Source organism: Heteronotia binoei, chromosome 11 (genome assembly GCF_032191835.1).
Source record: "Heteronotia binoei isolate CCM8104 ecotype False Entrance Well chromosome 11, APGP_CSIRO_Hbin_v1, whole genome shotgun sequence".
In the NCBI taxonomy this organism is placed as follows: Eukaryota; Metazoa; Chordata; class Lepidosauria; order Squamata; family Gekkonidae; genus Heteronotia; species Heteronotia binoei.
The window spans coordinates 60,870,482-60,892,647 of NC_083233.1; the positions used below are offsets into that span (position 1 = coordinate 60,870,482).

At 44.8% G+C, this 22,166-nt stretch overlaps 3 gene segments (V, D, J or C); all 3 read left to right on the forward strand.

Annotated features, from left to right (window-relative positions):
• Positions 1-458: 458 nt before the first annotated feature.
• LOC132579001 (immunoglobulin lambda variable 3-21-like) lies at positions 459-6,350 on the forward strand. The segment is given in 2 exon segments: positions 459-528; positions 6,034-6,350. Coding segments are annotated over 2 exon segments (363 nt in total).
• A 5,158-nt stretch (positions 6,351-11,508) lies between these two features.
• LOC132579002 (immunoglobulin lambda variable 2-18-like) lies at positions 11,509-12,074 on the forward strand. The segment is given in 2 exon segments: positions 11,509-11,587; positions 11,758-12,074. Coding segments are annotated over 2 exon segments (363 nt in total).
• Positions 12,075-17,213: 5,139 nt separating this feature from the next.
• On the forward strand, positions 17,214-17,779 carry LOC132579004 (immunoglobulin lambda variable 2-18-like). The segment is given in 2 exon segments: positions 17,214-17,292; positions 17,463-17,779. Coding segments are annotated over 2 exon segments (363 nt in total).
• Positions 17,780-22,166: the final 4,387 nt, after the last annotated feature.

Genomic DNA, 22,166 nt, shown 5'->3' on the forward strand with positions numbered 1-22,166 from the left:
GATTTCCAAGGGTCTCACAAGATAACTGTAAAATGTAGGTTTGTGCACCAATAAACACATTTCCACTCCATGCCTACCCCACTTCCCAAAATCTCCTCTCTCCAATAATTCCTTCTTGGCATTAAGGGGATTGCTCATACTGCATAGATTCAACCTTTTCTCCTGGCTGGGTCTAAATTTAAATTGACTGGTATGGTGAGAAACACCAGGCTGGAAGAGTCAAGGAAACATCTATGCACATGTATTTAGGTAGAAATGCCATTCAAATCTGCAAGTGTTGCATGAGAAAGGTCATTGGTCTGACTAGGATCTGAGCTCCTTCTTATTGGAAGGGTGCTGTTTCTATTACAGCTGAATGGGTGTGACGGCATTTGCATGCCAGGCATGTTCCTCAGTCCTTGGGGAGCTTTTAAGACAGAAGGGAAACATCCCAGCTAGATACACACTTCTCTCACACATTCAACTCATTCTTGACTTTGACCATGGCCTGGACCCTGTTTCTCCTCATAATTCTCAGTTACTGCTCAGGTAAGGGGGCAGGTTTACACTGGTTTAAAGAAAAGCTATACTTATTTTGCATTTATAATAAGAACAGTATGCTGTTGTAATCATTTGTGAGCACATGAAACAAACCATTCACAGTTTTTGCTTTTTTTGTAAAGGTGCCATTTCACAACCAACCCTGACTCAGCCTTCCTCACAGTCTGCATCTCTTGGGCAAACTACTAAACTCTCCTGCACTGTCAGCAGTGACAAATACACTGTCTGCTGGATTCAACAGAGACCTGGACAGACACCTCGCCTTGTTCAGTGTGCTGGTTATAGCAGGGGACCAGGAATCCCGGATAGGTTCACTGCCTCTGATTCTGGGAACGTTGGCTCTTTAACCATCACAAACACCCAGGCTGAAGATGAGGCAGATTACTTCTGTGTCATGTGGTACAGCAGTGGTAGAGTGTTCCACGGTGATAAAATCTGATGAGGAACTGAGACAAAAACCTTCCCTCTTTCTCCTCAGAGTGAGGAACCAAGTGTAACTACAGAATTTAATTTGATCTGTAGCTGGAGTGTCTTTAAGCACAGGGGTCTACCATGGGGAGAGAAAGCCCTGCTGATCTCACCTTCCTTCTCCCAGGCACCAACCCTCTTCCGCCTGCCACGTTTAGGTCCATGCACACAACACCAGTCTGAGGGTGCCACAAGTAGAGGGCAAGGTCTCTCTAGAGAGGAGAACAAAGAAGGTCTAGCAGCACCCGAGCTACATAATTATCTGTTGAAGAAAAGCCACAATGGGAGATATATCAATTTGTTGTAACTCAAATTCACCCAGAGATGTTTGTTGTTCACTGAAGACCAAGGGTCATTTCACAGAAAAAGAAGTGGCAGAGCTCATATTCCACACACCCATGACATCACTGGAAGGAGTACTAAATTATATCAACTCAGCATCTAATTTAAAATGCTTCTTGAATTATAATTGTCATAATAAAACCTTACTCCCGTCATACTTTTAACATTACTCTTTCTCCTGTGTAGCCACAGTGGCATGATGAAGATTTCCATCTGTCTAATTTATCTGTTTTGGTTATTTTCCCATTTTTTTGTGGGGGAAAATATTAGAAAGTTTGCTAAATCTTAAGAGTTCAGCAAAATTCTCACAGGGGGTTTGAACAATGAGCCCAGAAGCGAGTATTGTGGGGGAGGGAAGAAAGAAAGAAGAAGAAGATATTGGATTTATATCCCGCCCTCCACTCTGAAGAGTCTCAGAGCGGCTCACAATCTCCTTTACCTTCCTCCCCCACAACAGACACCCTGTGAGGTGGGTGGGGCTGGAGAGGGCTCTCACAGCAGCTGCCCTTTCAAGGACAACCTCTGCCAGAGCTATGGCTGACCCAAGGCCATGCTAGCAGGTGCAAGTGGAGGAGTGGGGAATCAAACCCGGTTCTCCCAGATAAGAGTCTGCACACTTAACCACTACATCAAACTGGCTCTCCATAGAGCACAATAAAATTTAGAGGTTCTGGAACTCTGTGAGCTCCTACCCAAAATTAGGTCCGCTGAAGACTATTTAGGGCCAGTCCATCAGAGGATTGCATAGCTTTCTATCTCATGAAACTTCAAGCAGACCAAAAAGGCATTACTTGGAATCAGTTCAGAGAGGGCAAGATTTAGAGTGACCTAATGATTTTTGGCCTCTCCTGTTCTCCTGTATCAGCCTGAGTTTATCAGAGTTTGGAAACTAAGCAGGGTTGCCCTGGTTAGTACTTGGATGGGAGACCAACAAGGAAGACCAGGGCTGTTACGCAGAGGAAGACAACAGCATATAACTTCTGCTCGTCTCTTGCCTTAAAAGCCCCATGATTGGGTCTTCATGGTTCACTTTACATTACATACTTACACAAAACTGGCCCTGTAGCACAATTTTCCAAGTCCAGCACTGCTTTGCGTGATACCTGAGAAGAATTTTAATGGAAAACATTGAAGCGACATCAGGCTTGCCACACAAGGGCAAGGGAGTTTGATCAAGACTAATCTGCTTGGCAATCAAATTTTTAATAACATTGTATTAATTTATTAAGGCAAAAACAGACACTAACATAATACAATGATCAACTGCTATCATACATAAGACATGATATCTTACATAAACCATCATCTTTCATCTTGGCAATCATGTCCACTTAGAGGAGTGTAACTCTAGGATGGTGATGTCAGTGTTTCCAAATGCAACAAATGTGTATCAAAACTAGTGATGGGCATGGACAACAGGAATGCCAAATAGCTCATATTTTTTCAAGTATCCCAGTCAAATTCTCAGAAGCAGTTGAAGGAACTTTCAAGGATCCCATCATTCACTTGTAAAATGCACATCTCTATGCAGCTACGCACAGAGCTGCCTATTCTAAAGAAATCTATGTTCTGTTCACTGGACAGAATGTCACATATGCTCAATGAAGGTGTGGCATTTCTTGTAAAGCCAATGGGTGTAAAGAAATTTGCATGACAGGGTACCTTTGCAGTTCCTGGGGGTTTTAAGAAAGAAGGAGGGTGTCCTGGCTAGATATACATTTGCCTTGGGAGTTCAAACAGATTTTGCTTCTCATCATGGCCTGGGCTCTGTGTCTCCTCACATTGCTCAGTTACTGCTCAGGTAAGTATAAGTGCAATCGTAAGAATTCTTTCCTAGGAGTATGCCTCATAATATAGACCGGTGCAAGTTTCTGAGTAGACCTGCTCTGGATTCCAGTCTAATTCACATAGGTAGCAACAAAACTGCTTGTATTTTGTATTTAAAATAAGAACATGCAGATGATATAGTGGTATTTGCAACAATAGAAAATAAAATGAAGAGACATGTTTTAATTTTTCTCTTTCCAAAAGGTGCCACTCCACAGCCAACTTTGACTCAGCCTTCCTTACAGTCTGTGTCTCCTGGCCAAATGGTAAAACTCACTTGCACTGTTAGCAGCAACAAGAATACCATCGGCTGGATTCAACAGAGATCTGGGCAGCGCCCCCGCTTCGTACAGTATGCAGGTGGCAGCAGGGGAGATGGCATCCCAGACAGGTTCACCGCCTCTGAATCTGGGAACATTGGCTCTTTAACCATCACAAACACCCAGCCTGAAGACGAGGCAGATTACTACTGTCTCATGTGGTACAGCAGTGGTAGCCAGTTCCACGGTGGTAAAATCTGATAAGGAACTGAGACAAAAACCTTCTCTCATTCTCCTCAGAGAGTGGAACCACATATAATGACTGAGCTCAGTTTCATCTGTGGCTGGAATGTCTTTCACCATAGAAATTCCTGACGGGGAGAGAAAACCCTTCTGGATCCACTTCCTCTTCCAAAGCACCAGCATTCTTTTTAATATTTATGTATTTATTTTCCTATTTATTTACATTATTTATTCTCTACCTTTCTCATTTGCATTACACAGAAAAAGTCAATATAGACTGGAGATTCAATAAACAATGCAATGGGATTAGGGTTGTGGAACCAACCAGAAGTCCAAAAACAGAACTGAAGCAAAGCATAAATATTAATATGACACATGAAATGATGCAGACGTCTGTAGCAGGATCCTAGTTTCCAAGAAGAATTGCAGATTTATACCCCACTATTCTCTCTGAATCAGAGACTCAGAGCAGCTTACAATCTCCTATATCTTCTCCCTCCGCAACAGAAACCCTGTGAGGTGGGTGGGACTGAGAGGGCTCTCACAGCAGCTGCCCTTTCAAGGACAACCTCTGCCAGAGCTATGGCTAACCCAAGGCCATTCCAGCAGGTGCAAGTGGAGGAGTGGGGAATCAAACCCGGTTCTCCCAGATAAGAGTCCACGCACTTAACCACTACACCATACTGGCTCTCCTATACAGTAGCATAGGCCACAGACCCTAATAATTTTTCTTAGTAACCTTGTGAATCATTTAGTACAGTGTAAGTCTTTTAGCCTGTGTAGAAAAGCCCTCTTGAGTAATTCGGTTTTGAATAGTTTGTGGAAAGCCAGGAGAGAGGGAGCCTTCCTATCCTCCTCATGCAGGCCATTCCACAAAGCGGGATGTGCAAGAGAGAAGGCTCATGTACAGGCAGATGTTGATTTTGCCCGTGTGCAGGCTGGCACCTGCAGAAGAGCCTGCTCCAATGAGCAAATCTGCCATGGCAGAGCACAGAGGGAGAGGTGGTCTTGTCAACAGCCATGTCCAAATCCAGACCTACTCACACAATACTCATCAGAGGGTGTCACCAGTAGAGTATGAGGTCCCTCTAGAATAGTGAAAGCAAAGGATAGAAGCACTGGCAAGATCCTAAGATGTATTTCCATCTGCCACAGAAAAGTGAGGGTGCAGGAGATGACACTCAAATGCTGGTGAGATGTGCTGCCTCAAATTAACTCAAACTTGCATGTCAAAAGCAGCGCAAAGGCAATAGTCAACCTGGAGCCGGTTACCTGAACCAGCTTCTGCTGGGATCGAACTCAGGTCGTGAGCAGAGGGCTCCGACTGCAGTACTGCAGCTTTACCACTCTGTGACACGGGGCTCTCTCTCTCTCTCTCCCTGTGTGTATGTATGTATATATATATATATATATATATATATATATATATATATATATATATATATATATATATATATATATATATATATATATGGTCCTTCCTGCTCTCTCAGGCATGGAAACCCAACCCAGCCAGTTCTACACAATTCTGTACTTCATTAAGCCTCATTCTGCCTCCATGTTCCTAATCCTATGTCATTAAAGTGTCCCAAGTTTGTTACTTCCTACTTTCTGTCTAATGATATGAGATGGAATGAGATGATACAAGTTTGGCTCTTTCTGGTCCAATTTTAGTGATTTGTACATTTTCAATGGCACATCTTTACTTATAATTTTAATGTAGGACAAGGAACCATTTGCAGCAGAGAATTAGTGGGATGGCAGGGATACTTAACACTTCCCTCAGCTTGGTTTTTTCCAGAGGAACCCATCTTCCAAAGGTTCAGTTTTTGCACACACACCATGCATAGGGATATATATATTCTGGTTTATGAGGAAGACAAAGTGTGCTCAACAAAGTCATCGAGCATCTATGCCATGATCAAAATGTCTTACAAATTTGCTCTCTGGCCATTGGCCGGGCTACAGTGCCACACCTCCCCAAGGAGGTGTGCTGTTTCTAGTAAAGCCAATACGTGTGAAGAACTTTGCATGACCAGGTCCCTCTTTGCTTCTTTGGGGTTTTAAGGAAGGAAGGGAAGGTATCTGCTAGATACCCCTTTGCCTCTCAAATTCAGACTCATCCTTGACTGTTACCATGGCCTGGGCCTTGTTTCTCCTCACATTTCTCAGTTACTCTTCAGGTAAGAGTGTAGAAGCTGAAAAGGCTTAGGCTAAGAATACTGAAACAGAGGCTGAAAAGAAAGCTATTAATATTTTACATGTAAAGCAAGAACATAATATTGCTGTAATATTTTATATAATACTAAATGAATTGAAGTCACAGTTTTTTCTCTTTTTCTTTTTCATAAAGGTGCAACTTCACAGCCAACCTTGACTCAGACTCCCTCACAGTCTGTTGCTCCTGGACAAACGGTTAAACTTTCCTGCACTGTCAGCAGTAACAAAAATACCGTCTGCTGGGTTCAACAGAAATCTGGACAGAGCCCCCGCTTCATACAGTGTACAGGTGGTAGCAGGGGAGACGGAATCCCAGACAGGTTCACAGCATCTGATTCTGGGAATGTCGGCTCTTTAACCATCACAAACACCCAGTCTGAAGATGAGGCCAATTATTACTGTTACATGTGGTATAGCAGCGGTAGCCAGTTCCACGGTGGTAAAACCTGATGAGGAACTGAGACAAAAACCTTCTCTCTTTCTTCTCAAAGAGGGGAACCAAGCATACCTGCAGAGTTTAGTTTGATCTCTGGCTGGAGTGCCTTTAATCATAGAGTTTCTTCATAGGAAAAGAATACCCTCCTGGTCCCACTTCCTCTTCCCAGGCACCAGCATGCTTCCAATAGCCACTTCCAGATCTAGACCCCACCACACAATCCCCATAAGATGGTGTCATGAGCAGAGTGTACGGTCCTTCTAGAAAGGTATACTGCCATCTGTCACAGAGAAGCATGAGTGTGAGAAATGCCATTCAAATGCTGGTAAGATGTGTTGCATCACATTCACTTGATTACACTTCTGGTTGGTTTTTGCCAGTTCCAGGACAGCCTCTCAGTGGAGTGTGAGTCTTTTTAATTTTCATGACCCTTCACAATCTAACCTGGCATTATTAGGATCTATGTGGGATGTTGATTTTAGCATTCCTGCCCCCAAGTATCTATGCATTTTTTCTTACCCTACCCTCACTGCCATACCTTTCTCATTACTGTCATCACCTTGGAAATACTCCTCAGGTCTTTGCTCCAGTCTACCCCACACCACCATTTCAGAATTACAACAACCTTGTGAAGTAGGTTAAGCACAGAGCATGTGGCTTCATCAAGGGTATCCAAGGAGATTCCTAGAAGAGGGGGGATTTCAGCTTTACTTTCCCACCTACAATCTAAACTCATTAAGCACTGGAATAATACTCTGCAGTGGAACGACAGTCCAGTCTTTTTTTATGTAATTGAATATTTCTGCAACAAAATACCAAGCTGAGATGCCTTTGCTGCAAATAACAGCTGCAATGTATCCCCACTGAGGTCCCTGTCCTCCCCAAGCTCCACCCCCCAGCAGGTTTCCAACTTGGATCTGTCCAGTGGCCAGGGTTGGGAGATCTGGCAACACTAGTTCCTTGTCAGCTTTAGTGACGGCAAGATACCCAAATGCTGCGTCTTTTAGTGCTCAGCAATGCAAAGAAACTTCCATGCATCAGTAGATGTTCTATGCCTGAGATTTGGACTGTCTAGAATGCCACATGTCCTAACTGAAGGTGAGCCATTTCTAGCAAAGTCAATAGGTGTGAAGACACTTGCGTGGCAGGGCTGCTCTTCAGTTAGTGGGGCTTTGAAAGGAGCAATTTCTAGCTAGGGACACTCATGTCCCTAGCCAGAATTTTTCAGAGTGGGAGTCAACTTAGAGGTAATTCAGTCACTGGAGATAATTTAATTATTGGAGATAATTTGATTGCCAGAGCCAGTTTGGTGTAGTGGTTAAGTGTGCGGACTCTTATCTGGGAGAACTGGGTTTGATTCCCCACTCTTCCACTTGCACCTGCTGGCATGGCCTTGGGTCAGTCATAGCTCTGGCAGAGGTTGTCCTTGAAAGGGCAGCTGCTGTGAGAGCCCTCTCCAGCCCCACCCACCTCGCAGGGTGTCTGTTGTGGGGGAGGAAGGTAAAGGAGATTGTGAGCCGCTCTGAGACTCTTCGGAGTGGAGGGTGGGATATAAATCCAATATCTTCATCTACCTCACAGGGTGTCTGTTGTGGGGGAGGAAGGTAAAGGAGATTGTAGGCCGTTCTGAGACTCTGTCCTTGAAAGGGCAGCTGCTGTGAGAGCCCTCTCCAGCCCCACCCACCTCACAGGGTGTCTGTTGTGGGGGAGGAAGGTAAAGGAGATTGTGAACCGCTCTGAGACTCTTCTGAGTGGAGGGCGGGATATAAATCCAATATCTTCTAATTAAATTATTGGAGAAGAAGTAGGAGGTCCATTCAGCCCCATCTAGCTCTGCTCATCTTTCCTGCAGCTAGGATTGGGTCTGCACGGGGATTCCCCTGATTTTTTTTTTTTTTTTTGCTTCTGCCTTCTGCCAGCCAGCTGGCCAGCAGGGGAAGCCCTGCCCCCAAACAGTGTCTTTGTGCAGAGATGTCTCCAAAGTGATGATGAGATCATACGGAAGTGACATCATCACATTGGGTCTTGTGCAATTTACACTGGGAACAGCAAAGACTTTGTCAGGCCCCTTACTTCCTAGTCCTTTGTGGCACCCATGAAGAAGGGATCCCATCTGGGTTTGCTGAGTCCACCTCTGGCACCATTGGCTCTTGAACCATCACTAACATTCAGGCTGAAGATGAGGCAGAGAATTACTGTGCTGTGGGGAGGGGGACAAGTTTACATGCCACGTTGTTTATACCGAATGCATCTGTTGACCTGAGAAAAAAGCATTCACATCCTTCCTAGGTTAGAGAGGTCAGTTTGATTTCAGAGCTTAATTGTGTCTGCACTCAAGGGTGCTTAAACTGTAGAAGGGGAGAACAGAAGCCTAACTGGCCCAAATCTCTTCTCCAAAGCAGGAACATCTGACACATTAACTCTGAGCACATCACCCCTCAGAAAGCAAGTTCACCAGTTAAACTTAGCTGTGGAGTAAAGGAATACAGCATGGTGTTAAAATATGTCATAGCCTTTTTTGAGTCAGCTGTAGGAAAAATACTATATATGGGAGAGTTGCCTTTAGGGTTGCTAGGCCTGTGCTGGAAAATACCTGTAGATTTTGAGGGTGGACCCAGAAGAGGGCAGGGTTTGGGGAGGGGAAGGGCCTCAGCATGGTACAATGCCATAGAGTCCTCCCTTCTAAGCAGCCATTTTATCCAGGGGAGCTGATCTTTACCAGCTGGAGATCAGTTGTAAAAGCAGGAGATCTCCATGCCCCACCTGGAGGTTGGCAAACCCAGTTGCCTTTGAAGGCCTCTAAGGTGGTTGTCATTAAGATCACTCCTGGCCAAATGGTAAAACTCACTTGCACTGTTAGCAGCAACAAGAATACCATCGGCTGGATTCAACAGAGATCTGGGCAGCGCCCCCGCTTCGTACAGTATGCAGGTGGCAGCAGGGGAGATGGCATCCCAGACAGGTTCACCGCCTCTGAATCTGGGAACATTGGCTCTTTAACCATCACAAACACCCAGCCTGAAGACGAGGCAGATTACTACTGTCTCATGTGGTACAGCAGTGGTAGCCAGTTCCACGGTGGTAAAATCTGATAAGGAACTGAGACAAAAACCTTCTCTCATTCTCCTCAGAGAGTGGAACCACATATAATGACTGAGCTCAGTTTCATCTGTGGCTGGAATGTCTTTCACCATAGAAATTCCTGACGGGGAGAGAAAACCCTTCTGGATCCACTTCCTCTTCCAAAGCACCAGCATTCTTTTTAATATTTATGTATTTATTTTCCTATTTATTTACATTATTTATTCTCTACCTTTCTCATTTGCATTACACAGAAAAAGTCAATATAGACTGGAGATTCAATAAACAATGCAATGGGATTAGGGTTGTGGAACCAACCAGAAGTCCAAAAACAGAACTGAAGCAAAGCATAAATATTAATATGACACATGAAATGATGCAGACGTCTGTAGCAGGATCCTAGAGAAGAATTGCAGATTTATACCCCACTATTCTCTCTGAATCAGAGACTCAGAGCAGCTTACAATCTCCTATATCTTCTCCCTCCGCAACAGAAACCCTGTGAGGTGGGTGGGACTGAGAGGGCTCTCACAGCAGCTGCCCTTTCAAGGACAACCTCTGCCAGAGCTATGGCTAACCCAAGGCCATTCCAGCAGGTGCAAGTGGAGGAGTGGGGAATCAAACCCGGTTCTCCCAGATAAGAGTCCACGCACTTAACCACTACACCATACTGGCTCTCCTATACAGTAGCATAGGCCACAGACCCTAATAATTTTTCTTAGTAACCTTGTGAATCATTTAGTACAGTGTAAGTCTTTTAGCCTGTGTAGAAAAGCCCTCTTGAGTAATTCGGTTTTGAATAGTTTGTGGAAAGCCAGGAGAGAGGGAGCCTTCCTATCCTCCTCATGCAGGCCATTCCACAAAGCGGGATGTGCAAGAGAGAAGGCTCATGTACAGGCAGATGTTGATTTTGCCCGTGTGCAGGCTGGCACCTGCAGAAGAGCCTGCTCCAATGAGCAAATCTGCCATGGCAGAGCACAGAGGGAGAGGTGGTCTTGTCAACAGCCATGTCCAAATCCAGACCTACTCACACAATACTCATCAGAGGGTGTCACCAGTAGAGTATGAGGTCCCTCTAGAATAGTGAAAGCAAAGGATAGAAGCACTGGCAAGATCCTAAGATGTATTTCCATCTGCCACAGAAAAGTGAGGGTGCAGGAGATGACACTCAAATGCTGGTGAGATGTGCTGCCTCAAATTAACTCAAACTTGCATGTCAAAAGCAGCGCAAAGGCAATAGTCAACCTGGAGCCGGTTACCTGAACCAGCTTCTGCTGGGATCGAACTCAGGTCGTGAGCAGAGGGCTCCGACTGCAGTACTGCAGCTTTACCACTCTGTGACACGGGGCTCTCTCTCTCTCTCTCCCTGTGTGTATGTATGTATATATATATATATATATATATATATATATATATATATATATATATATATATATATATATATATATATATATATATATGGTCCTTCCTGCTCTCTCAGGCATGGAAACCCAACCCAGCCAGTTCTACACAATTCTGTACTTCATTAAGCCTCATTCTGCCTCCATGTTCCTAATCCTATGTCATTAAAGTGTCCCAAGTTTGTTACTTCCTACTTTCTGTCTAATGATATGAGATGGAATGAGATGATACAAGTTTGGCTCTTTCTGGTCCAATTTTAGTGATTTGTACATTTTCAATGGCACATCTTTACTTATAATTTTAATGTAGGACAAGGAACCATTTGCAGCAGAGAATTAGTGGGATGGCAGGGATACTTAACACTTCCCTCAGCTTGGTTTTTTCCAGAGGAACCCATCTTCCAAAGGTTCAGTTTTTGCACACACACCATGCATAGGGATATATATATTCTGGTTTATGAGGAAGACAAAGTGTGCTCAACAAAGTCATCGAGCATCTATGCCATGATCAAAATGTCTTACAAATTTGCTCTCTGGCCATTGGCCGGGCTACAGTGCCACACCTCCCCAAGGAGGTGTGCTGTTTCTAGTAAAGCCAATACGTGTGAAGAACTTTGCATGACCAGGTCCCTCTTTGCTTCTTTGGGGTTTTAAGGAAGGAAGGGAAGGTATCTGCTAGATACCCCTTTGCCTCTCAAATTCAGACTCATCCTTGACTGTTACCATGGCCTGGGCCTTGTTTCTCCTCACATTTCTCAGTTACTCTTCAGGTAAGAGTGTAGAAGCTGAAAAGGCTTAGGCTAAGAATACTGAAACAGAGGCTGAAAAGAAAGCTATTAATATTTTACATGTAAAGCAAGAACATAATATTGCTGTAATATTTTATATAATACTAAATGAATTGAAGTCACAGTTTTTTCTCTTTTTCTTTTTCATAAAGGTGCAACTTCACAGCCAACCTTGACTCAGACTCCCTCACAGTCTGTTGCTCCTGGACAAACGGTTAAACTTTCCTGCACTGTCAGCAGTAACAAAAATACCGTCTGCTGGGTTCAACAGAAATCTGGACAGAGCCCCCGCTTCATACAGTGTACAGGTGGTAGCAGGGGAGACGGAATCCCAGACAGGTTCACAGCATCTGATTCTGGGAATGTCGGCTCTTTAACCATCACAAACACCCAGTCTGAAGATGAGGCCAATTATTACTGTTACATGTGGTATAGCAGCGGTAGCCAGTTCCACGGTGGTAAAACCTGATGAGGAACTGAGACAAAAACCTTCTCTCTTTCTTCTCAAAGAGGGGAACCAAGCATACCTGCAGAGTTTAGTTTGATCTCTGGCTGGAGTGCCTTTAATCATAGAGTTTCTTCATAGGAAAAGAATACCCTCCTGGTCCCACTTCCTCTTCCCAGGCACCAGCATGCTTCCAATAGCCACTTCCAGATCTAGACCCCACCACACAATCCCCATAAGATGGTGTCATGAGCAGAGTGTACGGTCCTTCTAGAAAGGTATACTGCCATCTGTCACAGAGAAGCATGAGTGTGAGAAATGCCATTCAAATGCTGGTAAGATGTGTTGCATCACATTCACTTGATTACACTTCTGGTTGGTTTTTGCCAGTTCCAGGACAGCCTCTCAGTGGAGTGTGAGTCTTTTTAATTTTCATGACCCTTCACAATCTAACCTGGCATTATTAGGATCTATGTGGGATGTTGATTTTAGCATTCCTGCCCCCAAGTATCTATGCATTTTTTCTTACCCTACCCTCACTGCCATACCTTTCTCATTACTGTCATCACCTTGGAAATACTCCTCAGGTCTTTGCTCCAGTCTACCCCACACCACCATTTCAGAATTACAACAACCTTGTGAAGTAGGTTAAGCACAGAGCATGTGGCTTCATCAAGGGTATCCAAGGAGATTCCTAGAAGAGGGGGGATTTCAGCTTTACTTTCCCACCTACAATCTAAACTCATTAAGCACTGGAATAATACTCTGCAGTGGAACGACAGTCCAGTCTTTTTTTATGTAATTGAATATTTCTGCAACAAAATACCAAGCTGAGATGCCTTTGCTGCAAATAACAGCTGCAATGTATCCCCACTGAGGTCCCTGTCCTCCCCAAGCTCCACCCCCCAGCAGGTTTCCAACTTGGATCTGTCCAGTGGCCAGGGTTGGGAGATCTGGCAACACTAGTTCCTTGTCAGCTTTAGTGACGGCAAGATACCCAAATGCTGCGTCTTTTAGTGCTCAGCAATGCAAAGAAACTTCCATGCATCAGTAGATGTTCTATGCCTGAGATTTGGACTGTCTAGAATGCCACATGTCCTAACTGAAGGTGAGCCATTTCTAGCAAAGTCAATAGGTGTGAAGACACTTGCGTGGCAGGGCTGCTCTTCAGTTAGTGGGGCTTTGAAAGGAGCAATTTCTAGCTAGGGACACTCATGTCCCTAGCCAGAATTTTTCAGAGTGGGAGTCAACTTAGAGGTAATTCAGTCACTGGAGATAATTTAATTATTGGAGATAATTTGATTGCCAGAGCCAGTTTGGTGTAGTGGTTAAGTGTGCGGACTCTTATCTGGGAGAACTGGGTTTGATTCCCCACTCTTCCACTTGCACCTGCTGGCATGGCCTTGGGTCAGTCATAGCTCTGGCAGAGGTTGTCCTTGAAAGGGCAGCTGCTGTGAGAGCCCTCTCCAGCCCCACCCACCTCGCAGGGTGTCTGTTGTGGGGGAGGAAGGTAAAGGAGATTGTGAGCCGCTCTGAGACTCTTCGGAGTGGAGGGTGGGATATAAATCCAATATCTTCATCTACCTCACAGGGTGTCTGTTGTGGGGGAGGAAGGTAAAGGAGATTGTAGGCCGTTCTGAGACTCTGTCCTTGAAAGGGCAGCTGCTGTGAGAGCCCTCTCCAGCCCCACCCACCTCACAGGGTGTCTGTTGTGGGGGAGGAAGGTAAAGGAGATTGTGAACCGCTCTGAGACTCTTCTGAGTGGAGGGCGGGATATAAATCCAATATCTTCTAATTAAATTATTGGAGAAGAAGTAGGAGGTCCATTCAGCCCCATCTAGCTCTGCTCATCTTTCCTGCAGCTAGGATTGGGTCTGCACGGGGATTCCCCTGATTTTTTTTTTTTTTTTGCTTCTGCCTTCTGCCAGCCAGCTGGCCAGCAGGGGAAGCCCTGCCCCCAAACAGTGTCTTTGTGCAGAGATGTCTCCAAAGTGATGATGAGATCATACGGAAGTGACATCATCACATTGGGTCTTGTGCAATTTACACTGGGAACAGCAAAGACTTTGTCAGGCCCCTTACTTCCTAGTCCTTTGTGGCACCCATGAAGAAGGGATCCCATCTGGGTTTGCTGAGTCCACCTCTGGCACCATTGGCTCTTGAACCATCACTAACATTCAGGCTGAAGATGAGGCAGAGAATTACTGTGCTGTGGGGAGGGGGACAAGTTTACATGCCACGTTGTTTATACCGAATGCATCTGTTGACCTGAGAAAAAAGCATTCACATCCTTCCTAGGTTAGAGAGGTCAGTTTGATTTCAGAGCTTAATTGTGTCTGCACTCAAGGGTGCTTAAACTGTAGAAGGGGAGAACAGAAGCCTAACTGGCCCAAATCTCTTCTCCAAAGCAGGAACATCTGACACATTAACTCTGAGCACATCACCCCTCAGAAAGCAAGTTCACCAGTTAAACTTAGCTGTGGAGTAAAGGAATACAGCATGGTGTTAAAATATGTCATAGCCTTTTTTGAGTCAGCTGTAGGAAAAATACTATATATGGGAGAGTTGCCTTTAGGGTTGCTAGGCCTGTGCTGGAAAATACCTGTAGATTTTGAGGGTGGACCCAGAAGAGGGCAGGGTTTGGGGAGGGGAAGGGCCTCAGCATGGTACAATGCCATAGAGTCCTCCCTTCTAAGCAGCCATTTTATCCAGGGGAGCTGATCTTTACCAGCTGGAGATCAGTTGTAAAAGCAGGAGATCTCCATGCCCCACCTGGAGGTTGGCAAACCCAGTTGCCTTTGAAGGCCTCTAAGGTGGTTGTCATTAAGATCACTCCTGGCCAAATGGTAAAACTCACTTGCACTGTTAGCAGCAACAAGAATACCATCGGCTGGATTCAACAGAGATCTGGGCAGCGCCCCCGCTTCGTACAGTATGCAGGTGGCAGCAGGGGAGATGGCATCCCAGACAGGTTCACCGCCTCTGAATCTGGGAACATTGGCTCTTTAACCATCACAAACACCCAGCCTGAAGACGAGGCAGATTACTACTGTCTCATGTGGTACAGCAGTGGTAGCCAGTTCCACGGTGGTAAAATCTGATAAGGAACTGAGACAAAAACCTTCTCTCATTCTCCTCAGAGAGTGGAACCACATATAATGACTGAGCTCAGTTTCATCTGTGGCTGGAATGTCTTTCACCATAGAAATTCCTGACGGGGAGAGAAAACCCTTCTGGATCCACTTCCTCTTCCAAAGCACCAGCATTCTTTTTAATATTTATGTATTTATTTTCCTATTTATTTACATTATTTATTCTCTACCTTTCTCATTTGCATTACACAGAAAAAGTCAATATAGACTGGAGATTCAATAAACAATGCAATGGGATTAGGGTTGTGGAACCAACCAGAAGTCCAAAAACAGAACTGAAGCAAAGCATAAATATTAATATGACACATGAAATGATGCAGACGTCTGTAGCAGGATCCTAGTTTCCAAGAAGAATTGCAGATTTATACCCCACTATTCTCTCTGAATCAGAGACTCAGAGCAGCTTACAATCTCCTATATCTTCTCCCTCCGCAACAGAAACCCTGTGAGGTGGGTGGGACTGAGAGGGCTCTCACAGCAGCTGCCCTTTCAAGGACAACCTCTGCCAGAGCTATGGCTAACCCAAGGCCATTCCAGCAGGTGCAAGTGGAGGAGTGGGGAATCAAACCCGGTTCTCCCAGATAAGAGTCCACGCACTTAACCACTACACCATACTGGCTCTCCTATACAGTAGCATAGGCCACAGACCCTAATAATTTTTCTTAGTAACCTTGTGAATCATTTAGTACAGTGTAAGTCTTTTAGCCTGTGTAGAAAAGCCCTCTTGAGTAATTCGGTTTTGAATAGTTTGTGGAAAGCCAGGAGAGAGGGAGCCTTCCTATCCTCCTCATGCAGGCCATTCCACAAAGCGGGATGTGCAAGAGAGAAGGCTCATGTACAGGCAGATGTTGATTTTGCCCGTGTGCAGGCTGGCACCTGCAGAAGAGCCTGCTCCAATGAGCAAATCTGCCATGGCAGAGCACAGAGGGAGAGGTGGTCTTGTCAACAGCCATGTCCAAATCCAGACCTACTCACACAATACTCATCAGAGGGTGTCACCAGTAGAGTATGAGGTCCCTCTAGAATAGTGAAAGCAAAGGATAGAAGCACTGGCAAGATCCTAAGATGTATTTCCATCTGCCACAGAAAAGTGAGGGTGCAGGAGATGACACTCAAATGCTGGTGAGATGTGCTGCCTCAAATTAACTCAAACTTGCATGTCAAAAGCAGCGCAAAGGCAATAGTCAACCTGGAGCCGGTTACCTGAACCAGCTTCTGCTGGGATCGAACTCAGGTCGTGAGCAGAGGGCTCCGACTGCAGTACTGCAGCTTTACCACTCTGTGACACGGGGCTCTCTCTCTCTCTCTCCCTGTGTGTATGTATGTATATATATATATATATATATATATATATATATATATATATATATATATATATATGGTCCTTCCTGCTCTCTCAGGCATGGAAACCCAACCCAGCCAGTTCTACACAATTCTGTACTTCATTAAGCCTCATTCTGCCTCCATGTTCCTAATCCTATGTCATTAAAGTGTCCCAAGTTTGTTACTTCCTACTTTCTGTCTAATGATATGAGATGGAATGAGATGATACAAGTTTGGCTCTTTCTGGTCCAATTTTAGTGATTTGTACATTTTCAATGGCACATCTTTACTTATAATTTTAATGTAGGACAAGGAACCATTTGCAGCAGAGAATTAGTGGGATGGCAGGGATACTTAACACTTCCCTCAGCTTGGTTTTTTCCAGAGGAACCCATCTTCCAAAGGTTCAGTTTTTGCACACACACCATGCATAGGGATATATATATTCTGGTTTATGAGGAAGACAAAGTGTGCTCAACAAAGTCATCGAGCATCTATGCCATGATCAAAATGTCTTACAAATTTGCTCTCTGGCCATTGGCCGGGCTACAGTGCCACACCTCCCCAAGGAGGTGTGCTGTTTCTAGTAAAGCCAATACGTGTGAAGAACTTTGCATGACCAGGTCCCTCTTTGCTTCTTTGGGGTTTTAAGGAAGGAAGGGAAGGTATCTGCTAGATACCCCTTTGCCTCTCAAATTCAGACTCATCCTTGACTGTTACCATGGCCTGGGCCTTGTTTCTCCTCACATTTCTCAGTTACTCTTCAGGTAAGAGTGTAGAAGCTGAAAAGGCTTAGGCTAAGAATACTGAAACAGAGGCTGAAAAGAAAGCTATTAATATTTTACATGTAAAGCAAGAACATAATATTGCTGTAATATTTTATATAATACTAAATGAATTGAAGTCACAGTTTTTTCTCTTTTTCTTTTTCATAAAGGTGCAACTTCACAGCCAACCTTGACTCAGACTCCCTCACAGTCTGTTGCTCCTGGACAAACGGTTAAACTTTCCTGCACTGTCAGCAGTAACAAAAATACCGTCTGCTGGGTTCAACAGAAATCTGGACAGAGCCCCCGCTTCATACAGTGTACAGGTGGTAGCAGGGGAGACGGAATCCCAGACAGGTTCACAGCATCTGATTCTGGGAATGTCGGCTCTTTAACCATCACAAACACCCAGTCTGAAGATGAGGCCAATTATTACTGTTACATGTGGTATAGCAGCGGTAGCCAGTTCCACGGTGGTAAAACCTGATGAGGAACTGAGACAAAAACCTTCTCTCTTTCTTCTCAAAGAGGGGAACCAAGCATACCTGCAGAGTTTAGTTTGATCTCTGGCTGGAGTGCCTTTAATCATAGAGTTTCTTCATAGGAAAAGAATACCCTCCTGGTCCCACTTCCTCTTCCCAGGCACCAGCATGCTTCCAATAGCCACTTCCAGATCTAGACCCCACCACACAATCCCCATAAGATGGTGTCATGAGCAGAGTGTACGGTCCTTCTAGAAAGGTATACTGCCATCTGTCACAGAGAAGCATGAGTGTGAGAAATGCCATTCAAATGCTGGTAAGATGTGTTGCATCACATTCACTTGATTACACTTCTGGTTGGTTTTTGCCAGTTCCAGGACAGCCTCTCAGTGGAGTGTGAGTCTTTTTAATTTTCATGACCCTTCACAATCTAACCTGGCATTATTAGGATCTATGTGGGATGTTGATTTTAGCATTCCTGCCCCCAAGTATCTATGCATTTTTTCTTACCCTACCCTCACTGCCATACCTTTCTCATTACTGTCATCACCTTGGAAATACTCCTCAGGTCTTTGCTCCAGTCTACCCCACACCACCATTTCAGAATTACAACAACCTTGTGAAGTAGGTTAAGCACAGAGCATGTGGCTTCATCAAGGGTATCCAAGGAGATTCCTAGAAGAGGGGGGATTTCAGCTTTACTTTCCCACCTACAATCTAAACTCATTAAGCACTGGAATAATACTCTGCAGTGGAACGACAGTCCAGTCTTTTTTTATGTAATTGAATATTTCTGCAACAAAATACCAAGCTGAGATGCCTTTGCTGCAAATAACAGCTGCAATGTATCCCCACTGAGGTCCCTGTCCTCCCCAAGCTCCACCCCCCAGCAGGTTTCCAACTTGGATCTGTCCAGTGGCCAGGGTTGGGAGATCTGGCAACACTAGTTCCTTGTCAGCTTTAGTGACGGCAAGATACCCAAATGCTGCGTCTTTTAGTGCTCAGCAATGCAAAGAAACTTCCATGCATCAGTAGATGTTCTATGCCTGAGATTTGGACTGTCTAGAATGCCACATGTCCTAACTGAAGGTGAGCCATTTCTAGCAAAGTCAATAGGTGTGAAGACACTTGCGTGGCAGGGCTGCTCTTCAGTTAGTGGGGCTTTGAAAGGAGCAATTTCTAGCTAGGGACACTCATGTCCCTAGCCAGAATTTTTCAGAGTGGGAGTCAACTTAGAGGTAATTCAGTCACTGGAGATAATTTAATTATTGGAGATAATTTGATTGCCAGAGCCAGTTTGGTGTAGTGGTTAAGTGTGCGGACTCTTATCTGGGAGAACTGGGTTTGATTCCCCACTCTTCCACTTGCACCTGCTGGCATGGCCTTGGGTCAGTCATAGCTCTGGCAGAGGTTGTCCTTGAAAGGGCAGCTGCTGTGAGAGCCCTCTCCAGCCCCACCCACCTCGCAGGGTGTCTGTTGTGGGGGAGGAAGGTAAAGGAGATTGTGAGCCGCTCTGAGACTCTTCGGAGTGGAGGGTGGGATATAAATCCAATATCTTCATCTACCTCACAGGGTGTCTGTTGTGGGGGAGGAAGGTAAAGGAGATTGTAGGCCGTTCTGAGACTCTGTCCTTGAAAGGGCAGCTGCTGTGAGAGCCCTCTCCAGCCCCACCCACCTCACAGGGTGTCTGTTGTGGGGGAGGAAGGTAAAGGAGATTGTGAACCGCTCTGAGACTCTTCTGAGTGGAGGGCGGGATATAAATCCAATATCTTCTAATTAAATTATTGGAGAAGAAGTAGGAGGTCCATTCAGCCCCATCTAGCTCTGCTCATCTTTCCTGCAGCTAGGATTGGGTCTGCACGGGGATTCCCCTGATTTTTTTTTTTTTTTTTGCTTCTGCCTTCTGCCAGCCAGCTGGCCAGCAGGGGAAGCCCTGCCCCCAAACAGTGTCTTTGTGCAGAGATGTCTCCAAAGTGATGATGAGATCATACGGAAGTGACATCATCACATTGGGTCTTGTGCAATTTACACTGGGAACAGCAAAGACTTTGTCAGGCCCCTTACTTCCTAGTCCTTTGTGGCACCCATGAAGAAGGGATCCCATCTGGGTTTGCTGAGTCCACCTCTGGCACCGTGGGCTCTTGAACCATCACTAACATTCAGGCTGAAGATGAGGCAGAGAATTACTGTGCTGTGGGGAGGGGGACAAGTTTACATGCCACGTTGTTTATACCGAATGCATCTGTTGACCTGAGAAAAAAGCATTCACATCCTTCCTAGGTTAGAGAGGTCAGTTTGATTTCAGAGCTTAATTGTGTCTGCACTCAATGGTGCTTAAACTGTAGAAGGGGAGAACAGAAGCCTAACTGGCCCAAATCTCTTCTCCAAAGCAGGAACATCTGACACATTAACTCTGAGCACATCACCCCTCAGAAAGCAAGTTCACCAGTTAAACTTAGCTGTGGAGTAAAGGAATACAGCATGGTGTTAAAATATGTCATAGCCTTTTTTGAGTCAGCTGTAGGAAAAATACTATATATGGGAGAGTTGCCTTTAGGGTTGCTAGGCCTGTGCTGGAAAATACCTGTAGATTTTGAGGGTGGACCCAGAAGAGGGCAGGGTTTGGGGAGGGGAAGGGCCTCAGCATGGTACAATGCCATAGAGTCCTCCCTTCTAAGCAGCCATTTTATCCAGGGGAGCTGATCTTTACCAGCTGGAGATCAGTTGTAAAAGCAGGAGATCTCCATGCCCCACCTGGAGGTTGGCAAACCCAGTTGCCTTTGGTTTTTGGCCAGTTTACATTTGTGCCGCAAAAGCCGTGGGACTTTGCGGCTCTTCCGGGTTCTGTGGAGCAATTAGTGCGAAATCCGCGCAGACGCTGCGCGGTGAAGAGGGACGTTGCTCCCGATTAAGGTCAGTGCGAAAACGCTCTCAGTGTTCAACTCCGGCTCCAACCCTTGTTTTCAGTGGTTTGTGCATGAAATGCCATTGTTTTCCTAATGTTGGCTCTTCTCACTTCAGCCCGGAGGAGGAGATGTTACTCCATTCCCCCCTCTTTTGTTAGTATTAAATATTTTTGGAGAGTGCTTGCCAGATTTGCAGCAAATTGTTAAGTATAAATGAATATATGTGTATTTTTTTCCCCGGTTCCCTGCTGTCCACTCAGACATAGAGACCCAACTTAGCCATACTCAAATTTTACAGTTCCTCGTGTCTGTATATAAGCTGGCTGATGATAGAAACAAAGCGTGCTCCACAAAGTCACAAAACTTCTATGCCATGATCAAAATGTCATGCAAATCTGTTCTCTGGCCAGTGTCCTGATTGGAGTTCACTTCTCCTTATTAGAAGTATGCCAGTTCTAGAAAAGCCAATGGGTGTGAAGAAATTTGCATTACTGGGTCATTCTTCAATTCTTTGAGATTTTAAGAAAGAATGGGAAGGTCCCAGCTAGTGACATCTTTGCCTCACAAATTCAAACTCACTCTTGGCTCTCACCATGGCCTGGGCCTTGTTTCTCTTTACACTTCTGAGTTACTGCTCTGGTAAGTGTGTAGAAGTCTAATTTGACATAGGCTGAAAAGAAAACTGCATATTTTAAGCATAAAACAAGAACATAATATTGCTGGAATATTTGAGTTGGCATGAAATTCACAAGTTTTTCTTTCTTTTTCATTAAGGTGCCACTCCACAGCCAATTTTGACTCAGCCTTCCTCACAGTCTGTGTCTCCTGGCCAAATGGTAAAAGTATCCTGCACTGTCAGCAGTAACAAAAATACTGTCTGCTGGGCCCAACAGAGATCTGGACAGGGTCCTCGCTATATACAGTGTGCTGGTTATCACAGGGGAAATGGCATCCCAGACAGGTTCACGGCCTCTGATTCTGGGAACGTCGGCTCTTTAACCATCACAAACATCCAGCCTGAAGATGAGGCAGATTATTACTGCTACATGTGGCAGAGCAGTCCTGGGGTGTTCCACTATGGTAAAATCTGATGAGGAACTGAGACAAAAACACTCTGTCCTTCTCCTCAGAGAGGGGAACCAACCATACCAACAATTTCAACCTTGAGTCCCAGTGAGAAAGGTGGACTATAAATAACAATAAATAAATAAAAGTAATTAATATCTACGAGGTATACAAAAAATAATTCCTTTGATTCTAATTCCAAATGGGATGGTTTTTATAACTGCTCAGTTCAACAGTCATTTCCTTGAATTCCTTGACAGAAATGTCAGTCATTATGATTTTAGGACTCCAACCTTTTGTACCAGGAAAGCATGCTTCAAGTTTTCCTCCTGATACTTGCACTTAACACTTTGTGTGATATAGTCAACAGGCGTATTTTCCTGCTTTGGTTTATGAGATAGGAAACCCAGATTATTTTGTG